We start from the raw sequence: 18224 nt of genomic DNA on the forward strand, positions 1-18224 counted from the left end.
TTGGCATATAACCCCCTGCTGGAAAGCTGACCAGGAAGGACAATTGAAGAATCTTATCAATGCATCATAACTCAACTATCACCCTCTTGTCATAGGAAGAGAACCTCTTGGAGGTAAACCACCGTCTCTCAGGCCCTCGACTGACTGATTCTACCATAGAGGCCAACGATAGACAAATAGGGGACATGATTCACATAGATATTGTAAGTCACGCTTGGGCTGCTTTAATGGTTGTTCATATCAAGCTTAGATGAATTGAAATATTCTTAAAACAATTAGTTTTGTTATGTAACTTTAAAGGTTGCCGTACTCTACTCGTACATTTTTTTTGGTTGAATTTCTGAAACTTTTCTGGTGTTGCTTTTGTGGAATTTGAAATCTGATCTCATTCTTGTCTAGACTACCATGACATGGTTGCTTTTGTTTGTTCACCCTAGAAAATGCCATCCATGCTATTGTTTAGACATTTTTAATTGGAAGGGGTTGATTATATGGGGGGTCGATGAGTTTCTTCTGATACTACAAGCACCACAATGACTACCTTGAAATAATATATGTCGATACCAACGCAAAAGTCGACTAAAGCATACAATGATACAAACTTATGAAGACTTGAAAGTCTAAACGTAAAAGTTTGTACGTCAAAAAATGGTGGGAGAAGTGAATCTACCAAAGTTACATGATTTCACAAGGGCCTTGTAAACAATCGATGCTTTGGCATAATGATTTCCCTTACCAATTAGTATCATTTACCCTGAATCAAGTACTTGACTACATCCCTGATTTCATGTTGTTAATTAGAGGTGTCAATTCGGGTACTTGGATCGGGTTTGATGAAGACGAGTCTAATCGGGTCTATTTTCAAGTCAATTCATAATGCATTGTTGTGTCCATACGAGTCAAAATCAGAATTGGATTAATCCGAGTTAAATCAAACCGTGTCGGTTGAATTTGTTTTTGACGAATCTAATTTTCACAACCAACTTCCCTTGCCATACGAGTTACCATGCCTACTTCAGTACTTCCAATTCTTATTTTGCAAACAAGTTGGCAAGGCCCGTCCGATTTAACATAATGATTTTTAGCATTTGATTCAGCCCGAACTCTACTTGGCCGATCCCATGATCACCTCTCTGTTGTTAGTTAAATTTCTACACAATGTCATTTACAATTTTATCTCTCAATGCACACTTGAATGACAATTTTACTCCTTAATAACTCGATAATATAGGGTATCAACTTGTATTTTCCCTGAAAAAGTGATGTATTTAAAAAAAAATAATTATTAAAATAAACGAGTATCTATAGATTTATATCCTTATGCTACGGGGTATACTTTTTTTTTTTTCGTGTTATTTATTTATTTATTTTTTGAAGAAACAATATTTTTTTTTTTTTTTTTTTTTTTTTTTTTTTTTTTTTTTTTTTTAATGTTGATAAGATCTTACGGAGTAATAATTAGGAAAGATTACTCCTGAATTAATTATCTTAAAAATTAGTACTGAGTTATTAATTATTTTCATAACTCATTTTTTTTACTCATATTTAATCCAATCATCTAAATTCCTAGGAGTTTTTTTGAGACAAATAGGTATTATTAAAGCTATATAGCATCACAATTTTTTTCCCTCTCTGTATTTAGAAAGCAGAGGGGTCATCACAGTTACGTTTCCACGATACTACTTTGGCTTCTTTCAGTCTTCCGCCCGCTCAGCTAGCACATTTACGTTTCTAGGTTTTAAAGTTGAAGGTATATTCATTCATTCAACCCTAGTCTAGATTCATTGCCACAATTAAATCGATTTACCCATTACACAAATCTTCAGTCACTTATATATTATGCCATAGATTTTCATAATATCAATTGATTAATGCACAATTAGGTAGATTAAAGCTAACCCATCATCAAAATTCTGTGTTAGATTAAGGTGAAAATGGAGAAAAAGTTTCATTCAGAGAATGAATCAGATAGGATCTCTGAATTGCCAGAATTCATTAAAACACATATATTGTCATATTTGGATACTAAAGATGTAGTTAGAACTAGCACTTTGTCGAGGTGTTGGCGGGCATTGCCTACTTGGCTTCTCGATTTGGATTTGAGTAGTTATAATCTTAGTACGGCACTCACGAATGAGTGGGAAGGTTTCTATGCTTTTCTTGATCGAGTTTTTGAGTCGAGTTTTGAGGTTGATAAGGTTAAGCTCTATGTGCCGGGTTTTGGGTTTGATTTGAAGTCTCGCTTGGATCATTGGCTTGATGGTGCTGTTAGACGTCGTGTTAAAGAATTAGAATTAGAGATTGGTGTGCGGGAATGTCCTAGATATAGTTTCCCTGAAAGTAGTCTTGTTGTCCATTCAATCACGAAATTGAAGTTGCATAAATGTGAGATGAAATTTTTATTTTTGATGGATAATTTGTTGCCTTCTTTACAAGAGCTCTGTCTCGAAGATGTTTGTTTAAATAGTATGGCGTTGGAGAGTTTACTTGGTAATTGCATTAAACTTAAGAATGTCACTTTAATGAATTGTGATGGGTTTAGAAGAGTAGAAACCTCAGGTCTTACTAAACTTGAGAAGGTGACTTTTGGGCATAGTGTTCATGTGGAATCGATTAAGGTTGATGCACCTAATCTTCTTGAGTTTAGGTACATATATGATGGCGACTCCGTTGGTAATACATGTGAGATAGAGATTGTGGATTGTAAGATTATGAAACACTTGGAGTTAACTGGTTGTCATCTGAGCGACAATGACTTGGATTTGTTACTAGAGAATTTTCCACTCCTTGAAGAATTGTTTTTACAGAACTGTGATAATTTAGTAGATGTCTGACGTTTATGGTCAAAATCTTGTCAAATTAGCTTTTGATAACTGTAGGGAGTTGGTGATAATTAGAAGTTCTACTCCTAATCTAAAGTTCTACACCTATATGGGAGAAGATCCCATACCCTTTGTGTACAAGGGTCCAGCTCTAAAATTGACAAACGATTGCCTTCGCCTACATTCAGACCTTAGAAATGAATATTGGTTTGTTGGACTCATCAAATTACTTGCAAAACTAAGTTATAGTGAAACGTTGACAATTGATGTTGCTTCTGAGGAGGTAAAGTGAAGACTTTCTCCCCCTCACCCTCCTGTAGTAATGTCAATAGATTCTTTTAAGGAGTAAAGAAAATACTATCTCCGGTTATCTGCAACGATTTGACATAAAAGCACAGAGGGAAAATGTCTAATCGTTGCACATAACCTACGGAGGTAGTATTTGACTTGCTTCTAACATTTTTTGGCCTTGTACTGCTCAGCATGCACTTTGTATCGGTTTATTATTACTAATGACTTTTTTAAAAATATATAATCATGTTCTGTGGTTTCAAACAACAGGATATTATAATTCCAGGATGGTTTAGGATATCCCGCCCTCCCCTGTATGCTGTCAAAAATCTGTTGATAGAGTTTCGACTGTCAAGACTTTAGTCTCCTGTTGCAGTTTTTGATTCTCTGCTTTGGCTTGCTCCTTGTCCAGAGTCTATATTCATATCCGACGGTGATTTTTCAGCTAGCAAGTCAATTAAGGTATTTTTTGGAGTCTTTAGTTTGCTTTGTTTAGATCACAATTGATTATTGCAGGTTTGTTTTCATACTGCTGTTCTATATATCCAAGCAACCGCAAATTAACGTGGCGATAACAAACTCACAAACTACCTTCGGTCCAAATTACTCGCAACTTTGGGGTATTATTTGTGAGATATAAAATATTCCAAAGTTGCGAGTAATTTGGACCGGAAGTAGTATATGTAGACACATAATACATTGACTGATTTGCCAAAAAAAAAAAAAACATTGACTGAGATCCGAGACTACGAGGTAGGGGTATTGTGCTGTTGAAGGGTGGACTAGTGAGGCTGATCTTTCAAGTGATATAGGCCTTCCAACTCCAAGTCAATATTATGGCTAATTGGGAAATTAGAATTTGAAAATATCTATTTTGGTAAATAGTTTTGCTAAATTAGCCAATTTAGTAAAAGATCCTTGTTCTTCCAACTATTATTATTATAGAACCTAAAAGGAACAAGGAGAAAATTCTTATAGTATCCAAGTACCTATACTCAAGCTTTAGGCTCAGAAATTTGCATATTTTTATTTTGTTTATTAATTTAACTTAGTTTGCTGATAGCTGTTCCATTAAATTTAATTAGTATGAAGAGTATTTTGGGCTTCGGGAGCCATGTAGCACTAACAATAGTGGATGCAATGCAAAACTCTGTTGTTTTTCATCCGCCTTAACTTTTAATGGGTTATTGGAGTGTGTATTTTCTAGATGCTGGATATTGTATTGTTCTTTGTAAAATTTGGACTGGTGTTCCAAAATGTTGCCTTCAAGTCTTCAGTGTCGTGTATTCAGAAAATATGTTGTATATCATATGCCTCTAATTGACTTGCCCTTCGCACATAATTCTTTTATGTAAGTATACAACTTCATTATGGGTGTATCTGATTTTGGTTCAATAGTTAAAACATTGTTAAATTGGGTAATTTTATGATATCAGTACCTTTGAAAGTAGAAGTTTGTAAAAGAGTAATGATAGTCATTGGTTGTCTGCTTTGCATTTCAGTTTCTATACGATGAGAGGCCATTAAAAGGCAAGAAGAATGGTGGTCGCTGGAAATCCTCCAACTGTTGGCAGCACACTCTCAAGAAAGTATGGATTGAAAATCAGGGAAGGGCCAATGATGATACGGAGCTGGTAAACTTTTTTGAGATGGAGAGGATTGGTGGGAAGGTAGAGTGTATAATCAAGAATCTCAAGCCCTGAATATTGAGCTGGAGTTGATAACGGCCTGTCTCCAGTCCGTCGCTTCCCTCTCATGATTAACTGTGAATGTATGCTCCATTGGTGAATCTGAACCTTAGATAATTGCAGACTTGCAGTCTTGAGTATGTTTTGAACTTCTTGCAGCTTTCATTTTTTTTTTTTTTTAATCTTTTGACATACACGATCATATACATTTGTAGTTGCAGCCTTGCAGGCCATATCTTTTGGTTTTGATGCTTTTTTTTTTTAGCTGGTATTTGAAGCATACATTGATACATGTTATCACTAATTCACTAAGTTAGTCCAAGCACAACATGAATTATACTGTACATGTTAATTTATCATCAAATGGGATTTCCTAGCTACTGTAGTAAGTAACTAAGTACGGAGTAGTAATCACATGATTCAAATTAAACAAAATGACTTGTTTGGAAATATAAGTGAAGTCTGACTAATCACAACTGAACTTCTTTAGCGATCGTTTGTGAATTTAAGATAGTCTTTCTACTATTTTTACAATTAGTTGAATAAAACAAATAGTATTTTTCAACAATTGTTAATTTGTCATGGTTAGATATAAATTTCGATTTTTATTGAAAAATAATAATAATAATAATAATAATAATAATATTATTATTATTATTATTATTATTATTATTATTATTATTATTATTATAAGTACCTAGTATTTGTAAATATTGTTGTAAGTACTGGTATGGAGTATTAAAATATTTATATTTAATAGAGTATATCATTTATACATGATCCAATTCATTTCTATGGATATGTAATTATATTAACTTTATTCAATTAATGCTCAGTAAATAATTTTAATTTAGCAAAATAAATTTAAGGCCCTGTTTGGTAAAGCAAGTGGTAGCGGCTAGTGGGTAGTTTTTAGTACTTGAGTAGTGGATATATAGTTATTAAAGCAGTGAGTAGTTGTCAATTAGTAGTGGGTCTGGGTAAAGCCTAGCTGTCAAAGAAACAGTTAATAGTACGAGTGTTTGGTTAATATTTAGCGTTTATATACTAGTACTAAAATTCATAGTATATATTATGCAAAAAAAATAACCTAAATTTGATAAACGCTATTTGCTATCTTTAAAACGCTATTATTTTTAACGTCTGAGGAAAGTTACCCAAACCCTATTTCTATCTCTAATTGCTACTGAATCACTACCTTGCCAAACACCTTTATTTTTTTTATTTGTAGTGTTTGGTTTAAAAGCTAACTGCGCTGATTCAAGCACTATCGTCAAACATGGCCTTTAGCATTTGACAATGTAGTGTTCGAGGTAGCTTTTAGTGGTGGGGATAACTAATAATATTAACTTTTGAAATTATAGTAGCTATTGAAAAATTATTACTGAATATACTTTTAGGGGAAAAAAAAAATTCAATTTTATATGTTAACAGTCAATACTACTTGCCGAACACTCGTAATGCAATTATTTATTTTCATTGCTTTTTTTTTTTTTTTTTTTTTTTTTTACCAGATAATACTAATATCATTAAATAATAGTCATACGACATTTACAATAATTAAGATACGTAAATCACTTATTTAGAAAAAAAAGCCATAAATTTTACAATTAAAATCATAACTAATTTGTATATTTGGCATAGATCATATTCCACCGCTTCAAGCTTGACACGGGCAATAATTTTCAATATCTTTGCATCTTTTTCAATTAGAGACTTTCGCAATCGGCGCTAATGTTTTAATCAAAAAGTTGATTACAAACCTCAAACTCATAGGATTCCAAATCACCTTCCCAAATATAATAATAACCATATATAAAGATAAAAATAAAAAAAATCTCATCCATGGATGAAATCAAAATCCAAAAAAATTGGGAAAACCCCAAAAAATAGAGACAAGCTCTCATAGATGGAAAGAACAAAACAGACCAAAACGTAGAGGTAGGCAACGTGCCGTGCTGGGCCATTGCAGGTGCCTTGCCGTGCCTGGTGGTGGCTCGTGCCGTGCCTACATCTTGGCGTGTCGTGCCTTGCTAGACCACCATTTAGCACACCTCAGCATGACCTACCGCGTCGGACACTGGGCCACCCATAATATTTTAAATTTTAAAATTTTTTTTTCAAACAACTTTTAAAATGAATATACTATTTAAATAATTTTATTAATTTAAGTTTATGTTTTTTTTATTATTATATTATTATGGAAATTTTTTTGACAATTGCTACCAGGGAAACACCTTGATTCACATTTGCTACCGTTTTATTTTTTTTATTTTTTTACTTTGCTACTGCCTAAATCAGAGTTTATTAGAAATTACTACCACTTAATGGAATCCGTTAAGTTTATTATAAAAAAAAAGCCACCCCTCCTCCTTCCCCTGCCGGCGGCCAGAGCCAATAGATTCGGCCGGCGCCGACGACCTCACCCCCTTCCTTTTCCCCACCCAAGAAGCCAACCCCACACCGAAATCAGCCCCCCTCCTCGTTACCCCCATCGGAGGCGACCCCCCTCCCCTTCCCCCACCCAAAAACCGACATCCCTAACCCTAAACCACCAGCCCAAAACCACCCTTAACGGGTTTTAGGGTTTCGTTCATGGTGGTTTTGGGATGGTGGTTTAGGGTTAGGGGAAGGGGAGGAGGGTCGGTTCCGGTAGAGGGAACAGGGAGGGGGGCTGAATTCGGTGGGGTTTGGCTTCGATGGGTGGGGGAAAGGGAGGGGGGTTGGCTTCGTGGTGGGGGAAAGGGAGGGGGATTGGCTTCGTGGTTGGAGGAAAGGGAGGGGGTGGGGTCGCCGGCGCCGGTCGTAGCTTTGGGCGCCGACCACCGATAGGTGGGAGGTAGTTGAGGGGAGGGGGTGACAGTGGGGTGGCTGGATGGTGGTTTGGCCCCACTAGCGGAAATTGTTACGATGTAAGGTATTGGGTAGTAATTTCTAACAAACTCTGATTTAGGTGAAAAAAAAAACTTAAACGGTAGCAAATGTGAATCGAGGCGTTTTTCCTTGTAGCAAATGTCAAAATTTCCTACTATTATTGTTCTTTTTATTATTAGGAAAAATTGACGAGAATAATCCCAATTTTGCTTCATTCGGTCAAAATAATCCCAACTTTCGATTATTTTTTAATAGTCTGAACTTTAATATCAATTTGCTAATGGTCCTAAGTGACCTTTAACCTGTATAACAGGTAATTTTTTTAAACAAAAGTTTAATATACATGTGTCATTACATGATTGGTCAAAATAAGTATAATTTTTAATCGAGTTGCTAATTAAATCTTAACTAATATTATTAACTACCTATTTAATATTTTTTTTTCTCTAAAAAAAAAAAACAACACCACCTACTAGCGTCCAACCACCTCCCCGACCCCTAACCGCCCAAACCAGGCAACCCGTCTCCTCTACCATTCCCAAACCCACTCCCCTGCTTGCCCCTGCCGTCCCTGTTCCCTCTTAACCACCATAGGCCCACAACGAAATGAAGGAGTTCTGTCTTCGATAAGTGCAATTACTAGATAAATCAAGGATCACTATTATGGAGGTAATAAGTTCGTTCTTTTAGGTCGTCATTATCTGTTGCTAGACTATGATCAATGATCTTTGGGCTAGTCAAATAGTCTAAGTCCCACTAGAATGGATCCTATGAGGTCACACACAAGGGTATTGAGTTAAGCAAATTAGAGGCCCATTTATGGGCCTCATGAGTAAATAGCTAATCATGAATTGGATTGGGCTAGCATAGTTAGATTAGAGTTAGGTTTTGGACTTGGTCATGGACTCTTATTTAGAGATGAGATCTATAAATAAGATCCATGCCTAGGTTTGTATGATACAACACAATTAACAGTTAATTGTGAATCAGGCAACCAAAAATCCCGAAGCCCTCTCACACTCTCTCTAACCCACGACTCTCTCTTTCCTCCCTCTTGGACTCTCGGCCGGCCACCCCTAGTGGCGCGTGTGGTGGTTCATGATTGGTTTGTTGCTCGTTCTTCTCCTTAGAAGGTCAATTGAAGGGTTCAATTGCAACTAACTAGCATTAGTGGAGGTCTTAATCTGTTCCCGTGGACCAAGTAGAGGAATCACGTTTGAGGTTCTTTGTCTCCATTTGTCCTTGTTTGATCACACGTGGAATCACGCTTCAAAGGTATTAATTCTAACTCTTTATGTGTTATGCATGATCTTGGGATTAGGTGCTATATGAATATGATTCATGTTTTCCGCAATCGTATCTATGAACTCCTACACGAAACCCTTTCCCTCCCCCAAAATCCTTAAAAATATCCTTCTCCACCGCTTAAACTGCTCATCGCCCCTCCCCCAACTCTCGAAACCCCTATTGGCTAGGTCTCTGAGGATGAGCGAGGTGGAAATTGGGGGTTTTTGCGGTGGGGGTGATTGATTTCAGGGATTTTGAGGGGGGTTTTGGGATCGCGGATGACGACTAGGAGTAAAGGGAAGGGAGACATTGTTACCCGCTGGTGCGGGGGAGGTGGGTTTGGTCGTCGGTGTCGCAGTTGGAGTGTGTTGCCGGAGAGTGGCTATCCCTGCCTCCCTGGCTAGAGTTGCCGGAAGGAGGTGGTGGTGGTCTTTAGTTAATTAATTGAATTTTCTTCAATGTTAAATTTGTTTTTATAATTTTTAAAAATTTCTTTGTTTTAAACTTTTTTTTTTACCAATTACGTCCTGACACGTGTCAACTAACTTGTTATAACAAGTTAAATGACCGATTGAGACCATTAGTAGTAGATTGATATTAATAAAGTTCGGATTATTAAAAAAATAATCGAAGTTGGGATTATTTTGGGCGAATGAGGGGAAGTTGGGATTTTGTCAATTATTATTACTATCACTATTACTATTTATTATGTTATTTTATGGCCGTGCCTAGCGGATCAAACTACCGTACCGCCCGCGGGTTTGTGTCGTGTTAGTTCCAAATTCTTGAAATCGTGTTCATGGCACGGCTCACAACCCACTCCTCGGTCACCATACCGGGCTAGTCTAATCTCGTGTTGGGCCCGTGCCTCCTACGGGCCGGCACGACCCATGCCCACCCTACCAAAACGTTAAATAAAAACCATATTGGACTAAAGAAAAAGGGTCAGAAATAGTCTGATTTCCAAGAAAATTAGATTATTTCTGGTTTAAATGATCAAGAAAACTTAAATCTGGAAGAGAGGAAGGAGAAGATAGATCAAGCTAGCATATTGTCGACAACTAACATCTATTTGCACAACTAACCACCACTACAACAAACAACAGGTCCACAACTTTACTTTTTCGTCCAAAAGCATTGTGGAGAAGTAAGGGTCTGTTCTCTTCAGCTTAATTTCAGTTTAGTTCATCTCGTATCAGTTCAGTTCAGTTCAGCTTCTAATTTCCTTCTCTCATAAAATATTCACTTCAGTTCAGCTCATTTCAGTTCAGTAAATGTGAGCATGCTGTCACAACTCAAGTCCCACACCCACAATGGCAGCAAGCAACGTCACTTGGGCACTAGGCAACAAATCGGGCCAAGGGAGTTGCCCATGGGTGCTAGGAAGCACCACTCCCCTAAAAAGCTTTAAATAGCAACCTGCTTATAAACCTAGTGAACACTCAAGTGACAGTAACACAATAATGGGTCATTTAGGAGACCAAATGGAATCCAAATGAACCCAAACTTGGTTGTCCATCGTTTTTGGACCCAATGAACACAATGGTGCAACCAGAATTTCGAGGAAAGGTCCAGAACCTTCCAGAACGTGCTACAAGGCTCGGGATGCGTCCGGAAGCTTCTAGAAGTATCTAGGTTGCTCTTGAACATACTTGTAATCTCTAGAGTAATGTAGAATACTCCGGAAACTTGTACATATGAGTAGGGACTCAGAAGTGTATAGAAGTCTCTAGAAAAGTAAGCTTCTAGGACCCTCCATTTAAGGAGGTTAGAAAGCTCTAGAATAGAACATTCTAGCTACTTGGGAGGACTATAAATAGGGTCCTTCCCCTCATTTTGAAATCCATCCAAGCATTTAAAAAACACTCTTTCTCAAGCAATACAAAGTTCTCTTAATCATTCTCTCACTTGTTCTTTACTTACTCACTTACTTTAGCTTTCGTTGCCATAGTTGCTATAAGCAATACTCGGGGTAAGCCTTGACTAGCAACCTTAGGGAAGGAAGTTAGTGGGCGCGCGTGCAAAAGACTAAGGGGATCAGTCGGCACGTGACAACGTGGTATCAGAGCAGCAACGATCGTGTGGGGCGACGTTCTGTTGGCTTAGCTAGCACAGTAGACTACGAAAGAAAGGTAAGTGTTGGATGATGGGCAAGAACAAGGAGGCCAGCGCATCACAGGTGTTCGAAGGAGAGGCTGAGGCCATGCCTCAGGCCTTCTAGAAGCTTGAGAAGCGAGTGCATAAAGGCAATGAAAAGACATCCAACCTCGAGCTAGCCATGGGGGGCTTGTCCGACGCCATTGGCAAGGTAGAGCTTGACGTGTCAGCGCTCAAAGATCAAGTGGTTGACTTAGACAACCGACTTGAGGAGTTGGGCTTGGAACGCACGACGGAGGCTCACACACTCGCTTATCAAGCCGTGGAGAAGTTGATGTGCGAGCTAACCAAGTTACGGGAGGAGTTCTCGGGGGAGCTCCTCGCTTTAAAAAAGGAGAACGAGGTTCTCAAGGAGGAACTCGCTCTTTGCCGTAAGGCAGCGGTAACCGGGGGTGTTACCATTAATGCGGGACCCAAGATGGAGGTTCCTAAGCCACACAAATTCCATGGGAAGCGAGATGCACGGGAAATCGATAACTTCCTATGGGGCGTCGAAAAATACTTCGACGCTATGCGCTTGGAGAGCGATGATTCCAAGATCAATGCTGCCACCATGTATCTTGGAGATGATGCCATACTCTAGTGGAGGCGCCGCGAGCTAGATATCAAGAAGGGAACTTGTTCCATTAGTACTTGGGACGAGTTCAAGAAGGATTTCAAACGACAATTCTATCCAGAGAATGCCAAGAAGCTCTCGATGATGAAGCTGCGGGATCTTAAGCACAACGGCACCATCAAGGAGTACATTAAGCAATTCTCCACGTTGATGCTCGAGATCGACGATCTCTCAGAGGAGAATCAACTCATCTATTTCATCGGAGGGCTACAATGTTGGGCCCAACAAGAGGTGGAAAGGAGGAATGTGCAGACACTTGCTGAGGCCATTGGCGTGGCCGAGCCCTTGCTTGAGTTCAAGGATTCCAAGAGGGATAACAAGGGTGGTAGCAATAGGGGAAAAAGTGGGGGAGCTAAACCCACCGACCGAAGCAGTAGCAGCAGCAACAACCGGTTCGAGAGGAGGGACAAAGACAAAGGCAAGGGCCAAACATCTACTTCTTACTCGTCAGATAAAAGCAAGCACCGCGACTGATTCCTATGTGGAGGGCCGCATTGGGTTAGGGAATGCCCAGGACGACAAAGGCTCAATTCCATTATCTCTTCGGGTGGCGAGTCGACGGGAGACGAAGCGCAGATGGGGTCGTTGCGCATCATGGGAAGTGTCAAGGCTACATTCGAGGCCGAGGGGTGCAGCAATGTTGTCAAGGTAAGCATACTTCCCCGCCCAAAGGGAAAACTAATGTTTGTTGAAGCATTGGTGAATGGCAGGGCTTCCAAGGAACTTGTTGACATGGGTGCCTCACATAAATTCATCGCCAAGGAGGAGGCGAGTAAATTGGGGGTCAAGTATACCAAGGAACCAGGCACATTGAAGACCGTAAATACCTCACCAGTGCCCATCCTTGGCATTGCTAGGAAGGTGCCTCTTTGTTTGGGAGAATGGAGTGGCACCGTCGACCTCACCGTCGTCAACATGGACGATTTCTCTCTTGCGCTGGGTCTAGAGTTCATGGACTCGGTGAGGCCGTTCTCATTTGAAAGGGACGGGTCGATGACTATTGTGAAGGACCAGGGAGCATGGTCCGTCCCTATTACTTGGGAGGAGGTCGAGGCTAAGATGATCTCGACCATTCAGCTGGAGAAAGGCGTCAAGAAGGGCCAAGAAACATTCTTGGCCACACTAGTCGAAGATGAACCTTGTGGGGGCGAGGTTCCAACAGAAGTTGTCGGAGTGCTCAAGGAATTTAAGGATGTAATGCCTCCGGAGTTGCCCAAAAGGCTTCCCCCTCGAAGGGAAGTTGATCACGAGATAGAGCTGGAGCAAGGGGCTAGACCTCCAGCCATGTCACCCTATCGGATGGCACCACCGGAGCTTGAGGAGTTAAGGAAGCAACTTAAGGAGTTGCTAGATGCAGAGTTCATTAGGCCATCCAAAGCACCATTCGGAGCGCCTGTGCTCTTCCAACGCAAGCACGATGGGAGCATGCGGATGTGTATCGACTACCGGGCTTTGAATAAGATAACAGTGAAAAACAAATATCCAATCCCGCTGGTCGCTGATCTCTTCGACCGACTTGGAAAGGCCAGGTACTTCTCAAAACTTGATCTTAGGTCGGGCTATTGGCAAGTGCGCATTGCCGAAGGTGACGAGCCTAAAACGACGTGCGTCACTCGCTACGGGTCTTTTGAATTCTTGGTGATGCCTTTCGGCCTCACCAACGCCCCGACCACATTTTGTACATTGATGAATAGAATTTTCCAGCCTTTTCTTGATAAATTTGTCGTTGTCTATCTCGATGATATCGTCGTGTATAGCAACGATCTAACAAGCCACTTGGAGCATTTGAGACAGGTGTTCCAAGTACTCCGGGAGAACGAGCTCTATGTGAAGCAAGAGAAGTGCTCGTTCGCCCAAGAAGAGGTGTCTTTCCTAGGGCACCGAATCAGGGCTGGAAAGATCATGATGGAGAATGACAAGGTGCGCTCCATCAAAGAATGGGAGGAGCCTAAGAACGTCTCAGAGTTACGTTCTTTCCTTGGGCTTGCAAACTACTACAGGCGATTCATTAAGAGCTATTTAGCACGAGCAGCACCACTGACCGATCTCTTGAAGAAGAAGGTGCAATGGTGCTGGGATGACAAATGCCAGGCAGCCTTCGATGACTTGAAAAAGGCGGTCACCGAAGAGCCTGTCTTGGCCTTGCCAGACTACTCTAAGCCATTTGAGCTACATACGGATGCCTCCGATTTTTCCATTGGAGGGGTTCTCATGCAAGAGGGGCATCCAATTGCCTATGAGTCACGCAAGCTAAATGACACCGAGAAGAGGTATCCGGTGCATGATAAAGAAATGACGGCGATCATTCATTGTTTGCGAATATGGAGGCACTATCTCTTGGGAAGTCGGTTCACCATCATGACCGAGAACGTAGCAACAAGCTATTTTCAAAATCAGAAGAAGCTCAGCCCCAAACAAGCTAGGTGGCAAGACTTCTTGGCCGATTTTGATTATGTGATGGAGTACAAGCCAGGAAGGGTTAATGTGGTTGCTGATGCTCTTAGTCGCAAGGCCATCTTTGCTAGTGCTAGCAGTGTCACTAGCAACGTCCTTGGACGGATCAAGGATGGATTAGAGCATGATTCAATGGCCAAGGGGCTTGTTGACTTGGCCAAAGAAGGGAAGACCCGACGGTTTTGGGTAGAGGATGGGATACTCTTCACCGCCGGAAGACGCATCTACGTGCCTAAATGGGACAACCTTAGGTGTGATGTGTTGAAGGAGTGTCATGATTCTTTATGGGCAGGACACCCAGGCATCCAACGCACCATGGCACTCTTAGAGGAGATCTATTATTGGCCTCATATGCGAGACGATATTGAGGCGTATGTCAAGACTTGTCTTGTGTGCCAGCAAGACAAGGTGGAACAACAAGTGCCGGCGGGTCTGTTACAGCCATTGCCAATTCCGGAGAAGCCTTGGGAAAGCGTCTCAATGGATTTCATATCAGCCTTGCCCAAGTCAGCTGGGTGTGGATCAATAATGGTGGTCGTCGATCGCTTTTCCAAATACGACACTTTCATATCGGCACCAAAGGATTGCACCGCGGAGCAAGCCGCTAATTTGTTCTTCAAGCATGTGGTGAAGTATTGGGGCTTACCGCGGAGCATCATCAGTGATAGGGACCCAAGGTTCACCGCCAAATTCTGGACAGAGTTGTCCAAGCTCCTTGGGTCAGGGCTTCATTTTTCAACAAGCTTTCACCCACAATCAGATGGGCAGACGGAGAGGGTGAATGCTTTGCTCGAGTTGTATCTGAGGCACTGTGTGAGTGCCAATCAGCGAAATTGGGCGAAGTTCATGGACATAGCCCAATTCTCTTTCAATCTACAAAGGTCCGAGGCAACACAACAAAGTCCTTTTGAGATAGTCATGAGGCAAAAACCTTTGACGCCACAAGCCGTTGCATCGGGCTACACGGGTAGCAGCCCAGCAGCCTACAAGCTAGCCAAGGGGTGGCACGAGCAGTTGGACATAACGAAGGCTTATCTTGACAAAGCCGCCAAGAAGATGAAGAAGTGGGCGGACAAGCATAGACACCCGTTGGAGTTCATGGAGGGCGACTTAGTCATGGTCAAGCTGCTGCCTCAGCAATTTAAAGTCTTCCGCAAGGTGCACAAAGGCCTTGTGCGGAAGTACGAGGGACCTTTCTCGGTGATCAAGAAGGTTGGGAAGGTCTCCTATAAGCTTGAGCTACCACCAAAGCTCAAAATCCACCCGGTGTTCCATGTGAGTATGCTCAAACCCTATCATGAAGACAAGGAAGATCCATCAAGGGGTGAGTCACACCGAGCACCAACAGCGGTAGTGACTTCGTATGATCGGGACGTCGGGGTCATTGAGGCCAAGAGGGCCATAAGGAAAAGAGGTGTGCCAAGCTATAACGAATATCTTGTCTGATGGAAAGGTCTTCCGGACAGTGAGGCATCATGGGAAAGAGAGTAAGACTTGTGGCAATTCAAGGACAAGATCTCGGAGTTCAAGGGGCGACCTTGACGGGGTCGTCAAGACTTGGGTGGGGGAGCATGTCACAACTCAAGTCCCACACCCACAATGGCAGCAAGAAACGTCACTTGGGCACTAGGCAACAGATCGGGCCAAGGGAGTTGCCCATGGGTGCTAGGAAGCACCACTCCCCTAAAGAGCTTTAAATAGCAACCTGCTTATAAACCTAGTGAACACTCAAGTGACAGTAACACAATAAGGGGTCATTTAGGAGACCAAATGGAATCCAAATGAACCCAAACTTGGTGGTCCATCGTTTTTGGACCCAATGAACACAATGGTGCAACCAGAATTTCGAGGAAAGGTCCGGAACCTTCCAGAACGTGCTACAAGGCTCGGGATGCGTCCGGAAGCTTCTAGAAGTATCTAGGTTGCTCTTGAACATACTTGTAATCTCTAGAGTAATGTAGAATACTCCGGAAACTTGTACATATGAGTAGGGACTCAGAAGTGTATAGAAGTCTCTAGAAAAGTAAGCTTCTAGGACCCTCCATTTAAGGAGGTTAGAAAGCTCTAGAATAGAACATTCTAGCTACTTAGGAGGACTATAAATAGGGTCCTTCCCCTCATTTTGAAATCCATCCAAGCATTTGAAAAACACTCTTTCTCAAGCAATACAAAGTTCTCTTAATCATTCTCTCACTTGTGCTTTACTTACTCACTTACTTTAGCTTTCGTTGCCATAGTTGCTATAAGCAATACTCGGGGTAAGCCTTGACTAGCAACCTTAGGGAAGGAAGTTAGTGGGCGCGCGTGCAAAAGACTAAGGGGATCAGTCGGCACGTGACAATGCCCTAATTAAGCTTTTGACTCAAATGAGTGTTTTGAGCCATTTTGTATATACTTTGGTGAGCGTCAACTCATTTTAAATTTTAAATACTAAGGTTTGTTGATTAGTTGATGTACTATTTAATTATTTCATGCTTGAACTAATTTAATTAGTAACCAAACTAATACTTTCAAAGTTTCAATGTCATTGAATTTTGATTTTAATCTATATAGTTTCATGTCCAAGAATAATTGACTTGTTTGACTTTTTCATTATCTTTAGCCACATATTAAAACTAATTTTATCATGAAATACGTCGTTAAATTGATACATGAAGTTTCATAATATCAACTTTTTTAAATATTTATTTCAAAATATTTAAATACACATTAGAATGCATAGGATGTATTATATTGCAAAAGGAAAAAAAATTAAAAAATTTACGTAGTTTTGTTTTCTGTCTTAGAATTTTCTAAATATAGCTTGTTACTTGATTGATACTGATTGAAGTTAATAATTTCCCTCTTTTTCTTGCTTAATTGTGATTGTAGGCATGAAAATTTTAATTAAAGTGCCATCACTAGTAGAAAAAAATGTTATTTGTAACTGGCGAAATTGACTTTTTGTAACTGACATTGTTGGTTGCGGATGCCACCGTTACAACTAGTAAAAATTATTTGTAACCGGCTAATGTTAGTTACAAATAATGTACTATTAGTAACTGGCTTAGCCTAATGCCAGTTACAAAAAGTCTATTTTCTAATTTAGAAAGCATACTATTCGTAACTGACACTAAGTTAAGCCGGTTACAATTAGGGTATTATTAGTAACTGGCAAATCTTAACGCTGGTTACGAATATATTTTTTCATTTTTTTTCTGAAAAATACTATTAGTAACTAGCATTAGATTACGCCACTTACAAATAAATAAATAATTTTTTATATAAATATTTGATTCGAATACAGTTATGGTAGTATATCCTACCAAACGACCCATCGTCAAATGAGTTACAGTGATAATTGGGGAAGAAGAAAAGGATAAAAGAGCCGGAACTTGAACTTTTCAACCTCTATAAATCTCTATTTCCTTTTGAAGTCTACATACATGGTACAAGTATCTCATAATAAAATAAATAAATCAACTAACACACCCAAAAGCTCTAAAGATGGCTCACACAAATTGAAAAACAGACATCATGCAATTCCTAGTACCAAGGTTCAATGAATGATTGAGATGAGATATGAGGAGGAAAGACCCTGTTTTCTGCAAAGCTTCAAGGCAGATGTTCTTTGCACAGTCGTTTTACAAGGTCTCGGGGCTCATATCTAGAGCCTTTTAACTTTATGACCTCACTTGATACTCCCCTGCACGAGTTAGAGCTTTGAAACCCTTGTAAGGCCGATTCGCTACATTTGACACTTCAAGCTTATCTATTTGCAGGCCAAAAAGAGAAATACCCATGATGCGGAACTCTGCTACAAAAGTTGGGAATACATGAAGCTTTTCACAGCCTGCTTCAAGCATTAATGTTCCTGTCAAAGAAGGGGCTTTGTCCTTTGGTATTCCACCAATAGACCTAGAACAGAATTGGATTTGTGTACAATGTAAGTTCATGGATTAGTCAAGTCTAACACCTCCCCCCACAGAAGAAGAAGAAGAAGAAGAAGAAGAAGAAGAAGAAGAAGAAGAAGAAGAAGAAGAAGAAGAAGAAGAA

The 18224-nt window shown here is 40.3% G+C and overlaps 1 protein-coding gene across 1 annotated transcript; it reads left to right on the forward strand.

Annotated features, from left to right (window-relative positions):
* The first annotated feature begins 1934 nt into the window (after positions 1-1934).
* On the forward strand, positions 1935-4816 carry LOC110682872 (FBD-associated F-box protein At5g22730-like). The gene is made up of 3 exons (XM_021859210.1): positions 1935-2797; positions 2880-3105; positions 4616-4816. The coding sequence occupies exons 1-3, from the start codon at positions 1935-1937 to the stop codon at positions 4814-4816; spliced, it is 1290 nt and encodes a 429-aa protein (XP_021714902.1).
* Positions 4817-18224: the final 13408 nt, after the last annotated feature.

Source organism: Chenopodium quinoa, unplaced genomic scaffold (assembly GCF_001683475.1).
Source record: "Chenopodium quinoa cultivar QQ74 unplaced genomic scaffold, ASM168347v1, whole genome shotgun sequence".
In the NCBI taxonomy this organism is placed as follows: domain Eukaryota; kingdom Viridiplantae; phylum Streptophyta; class Magnoliopsida; order Caryophyllales; family Amaranthaceae; genus Chenopodium; species Chenopodium quinoa.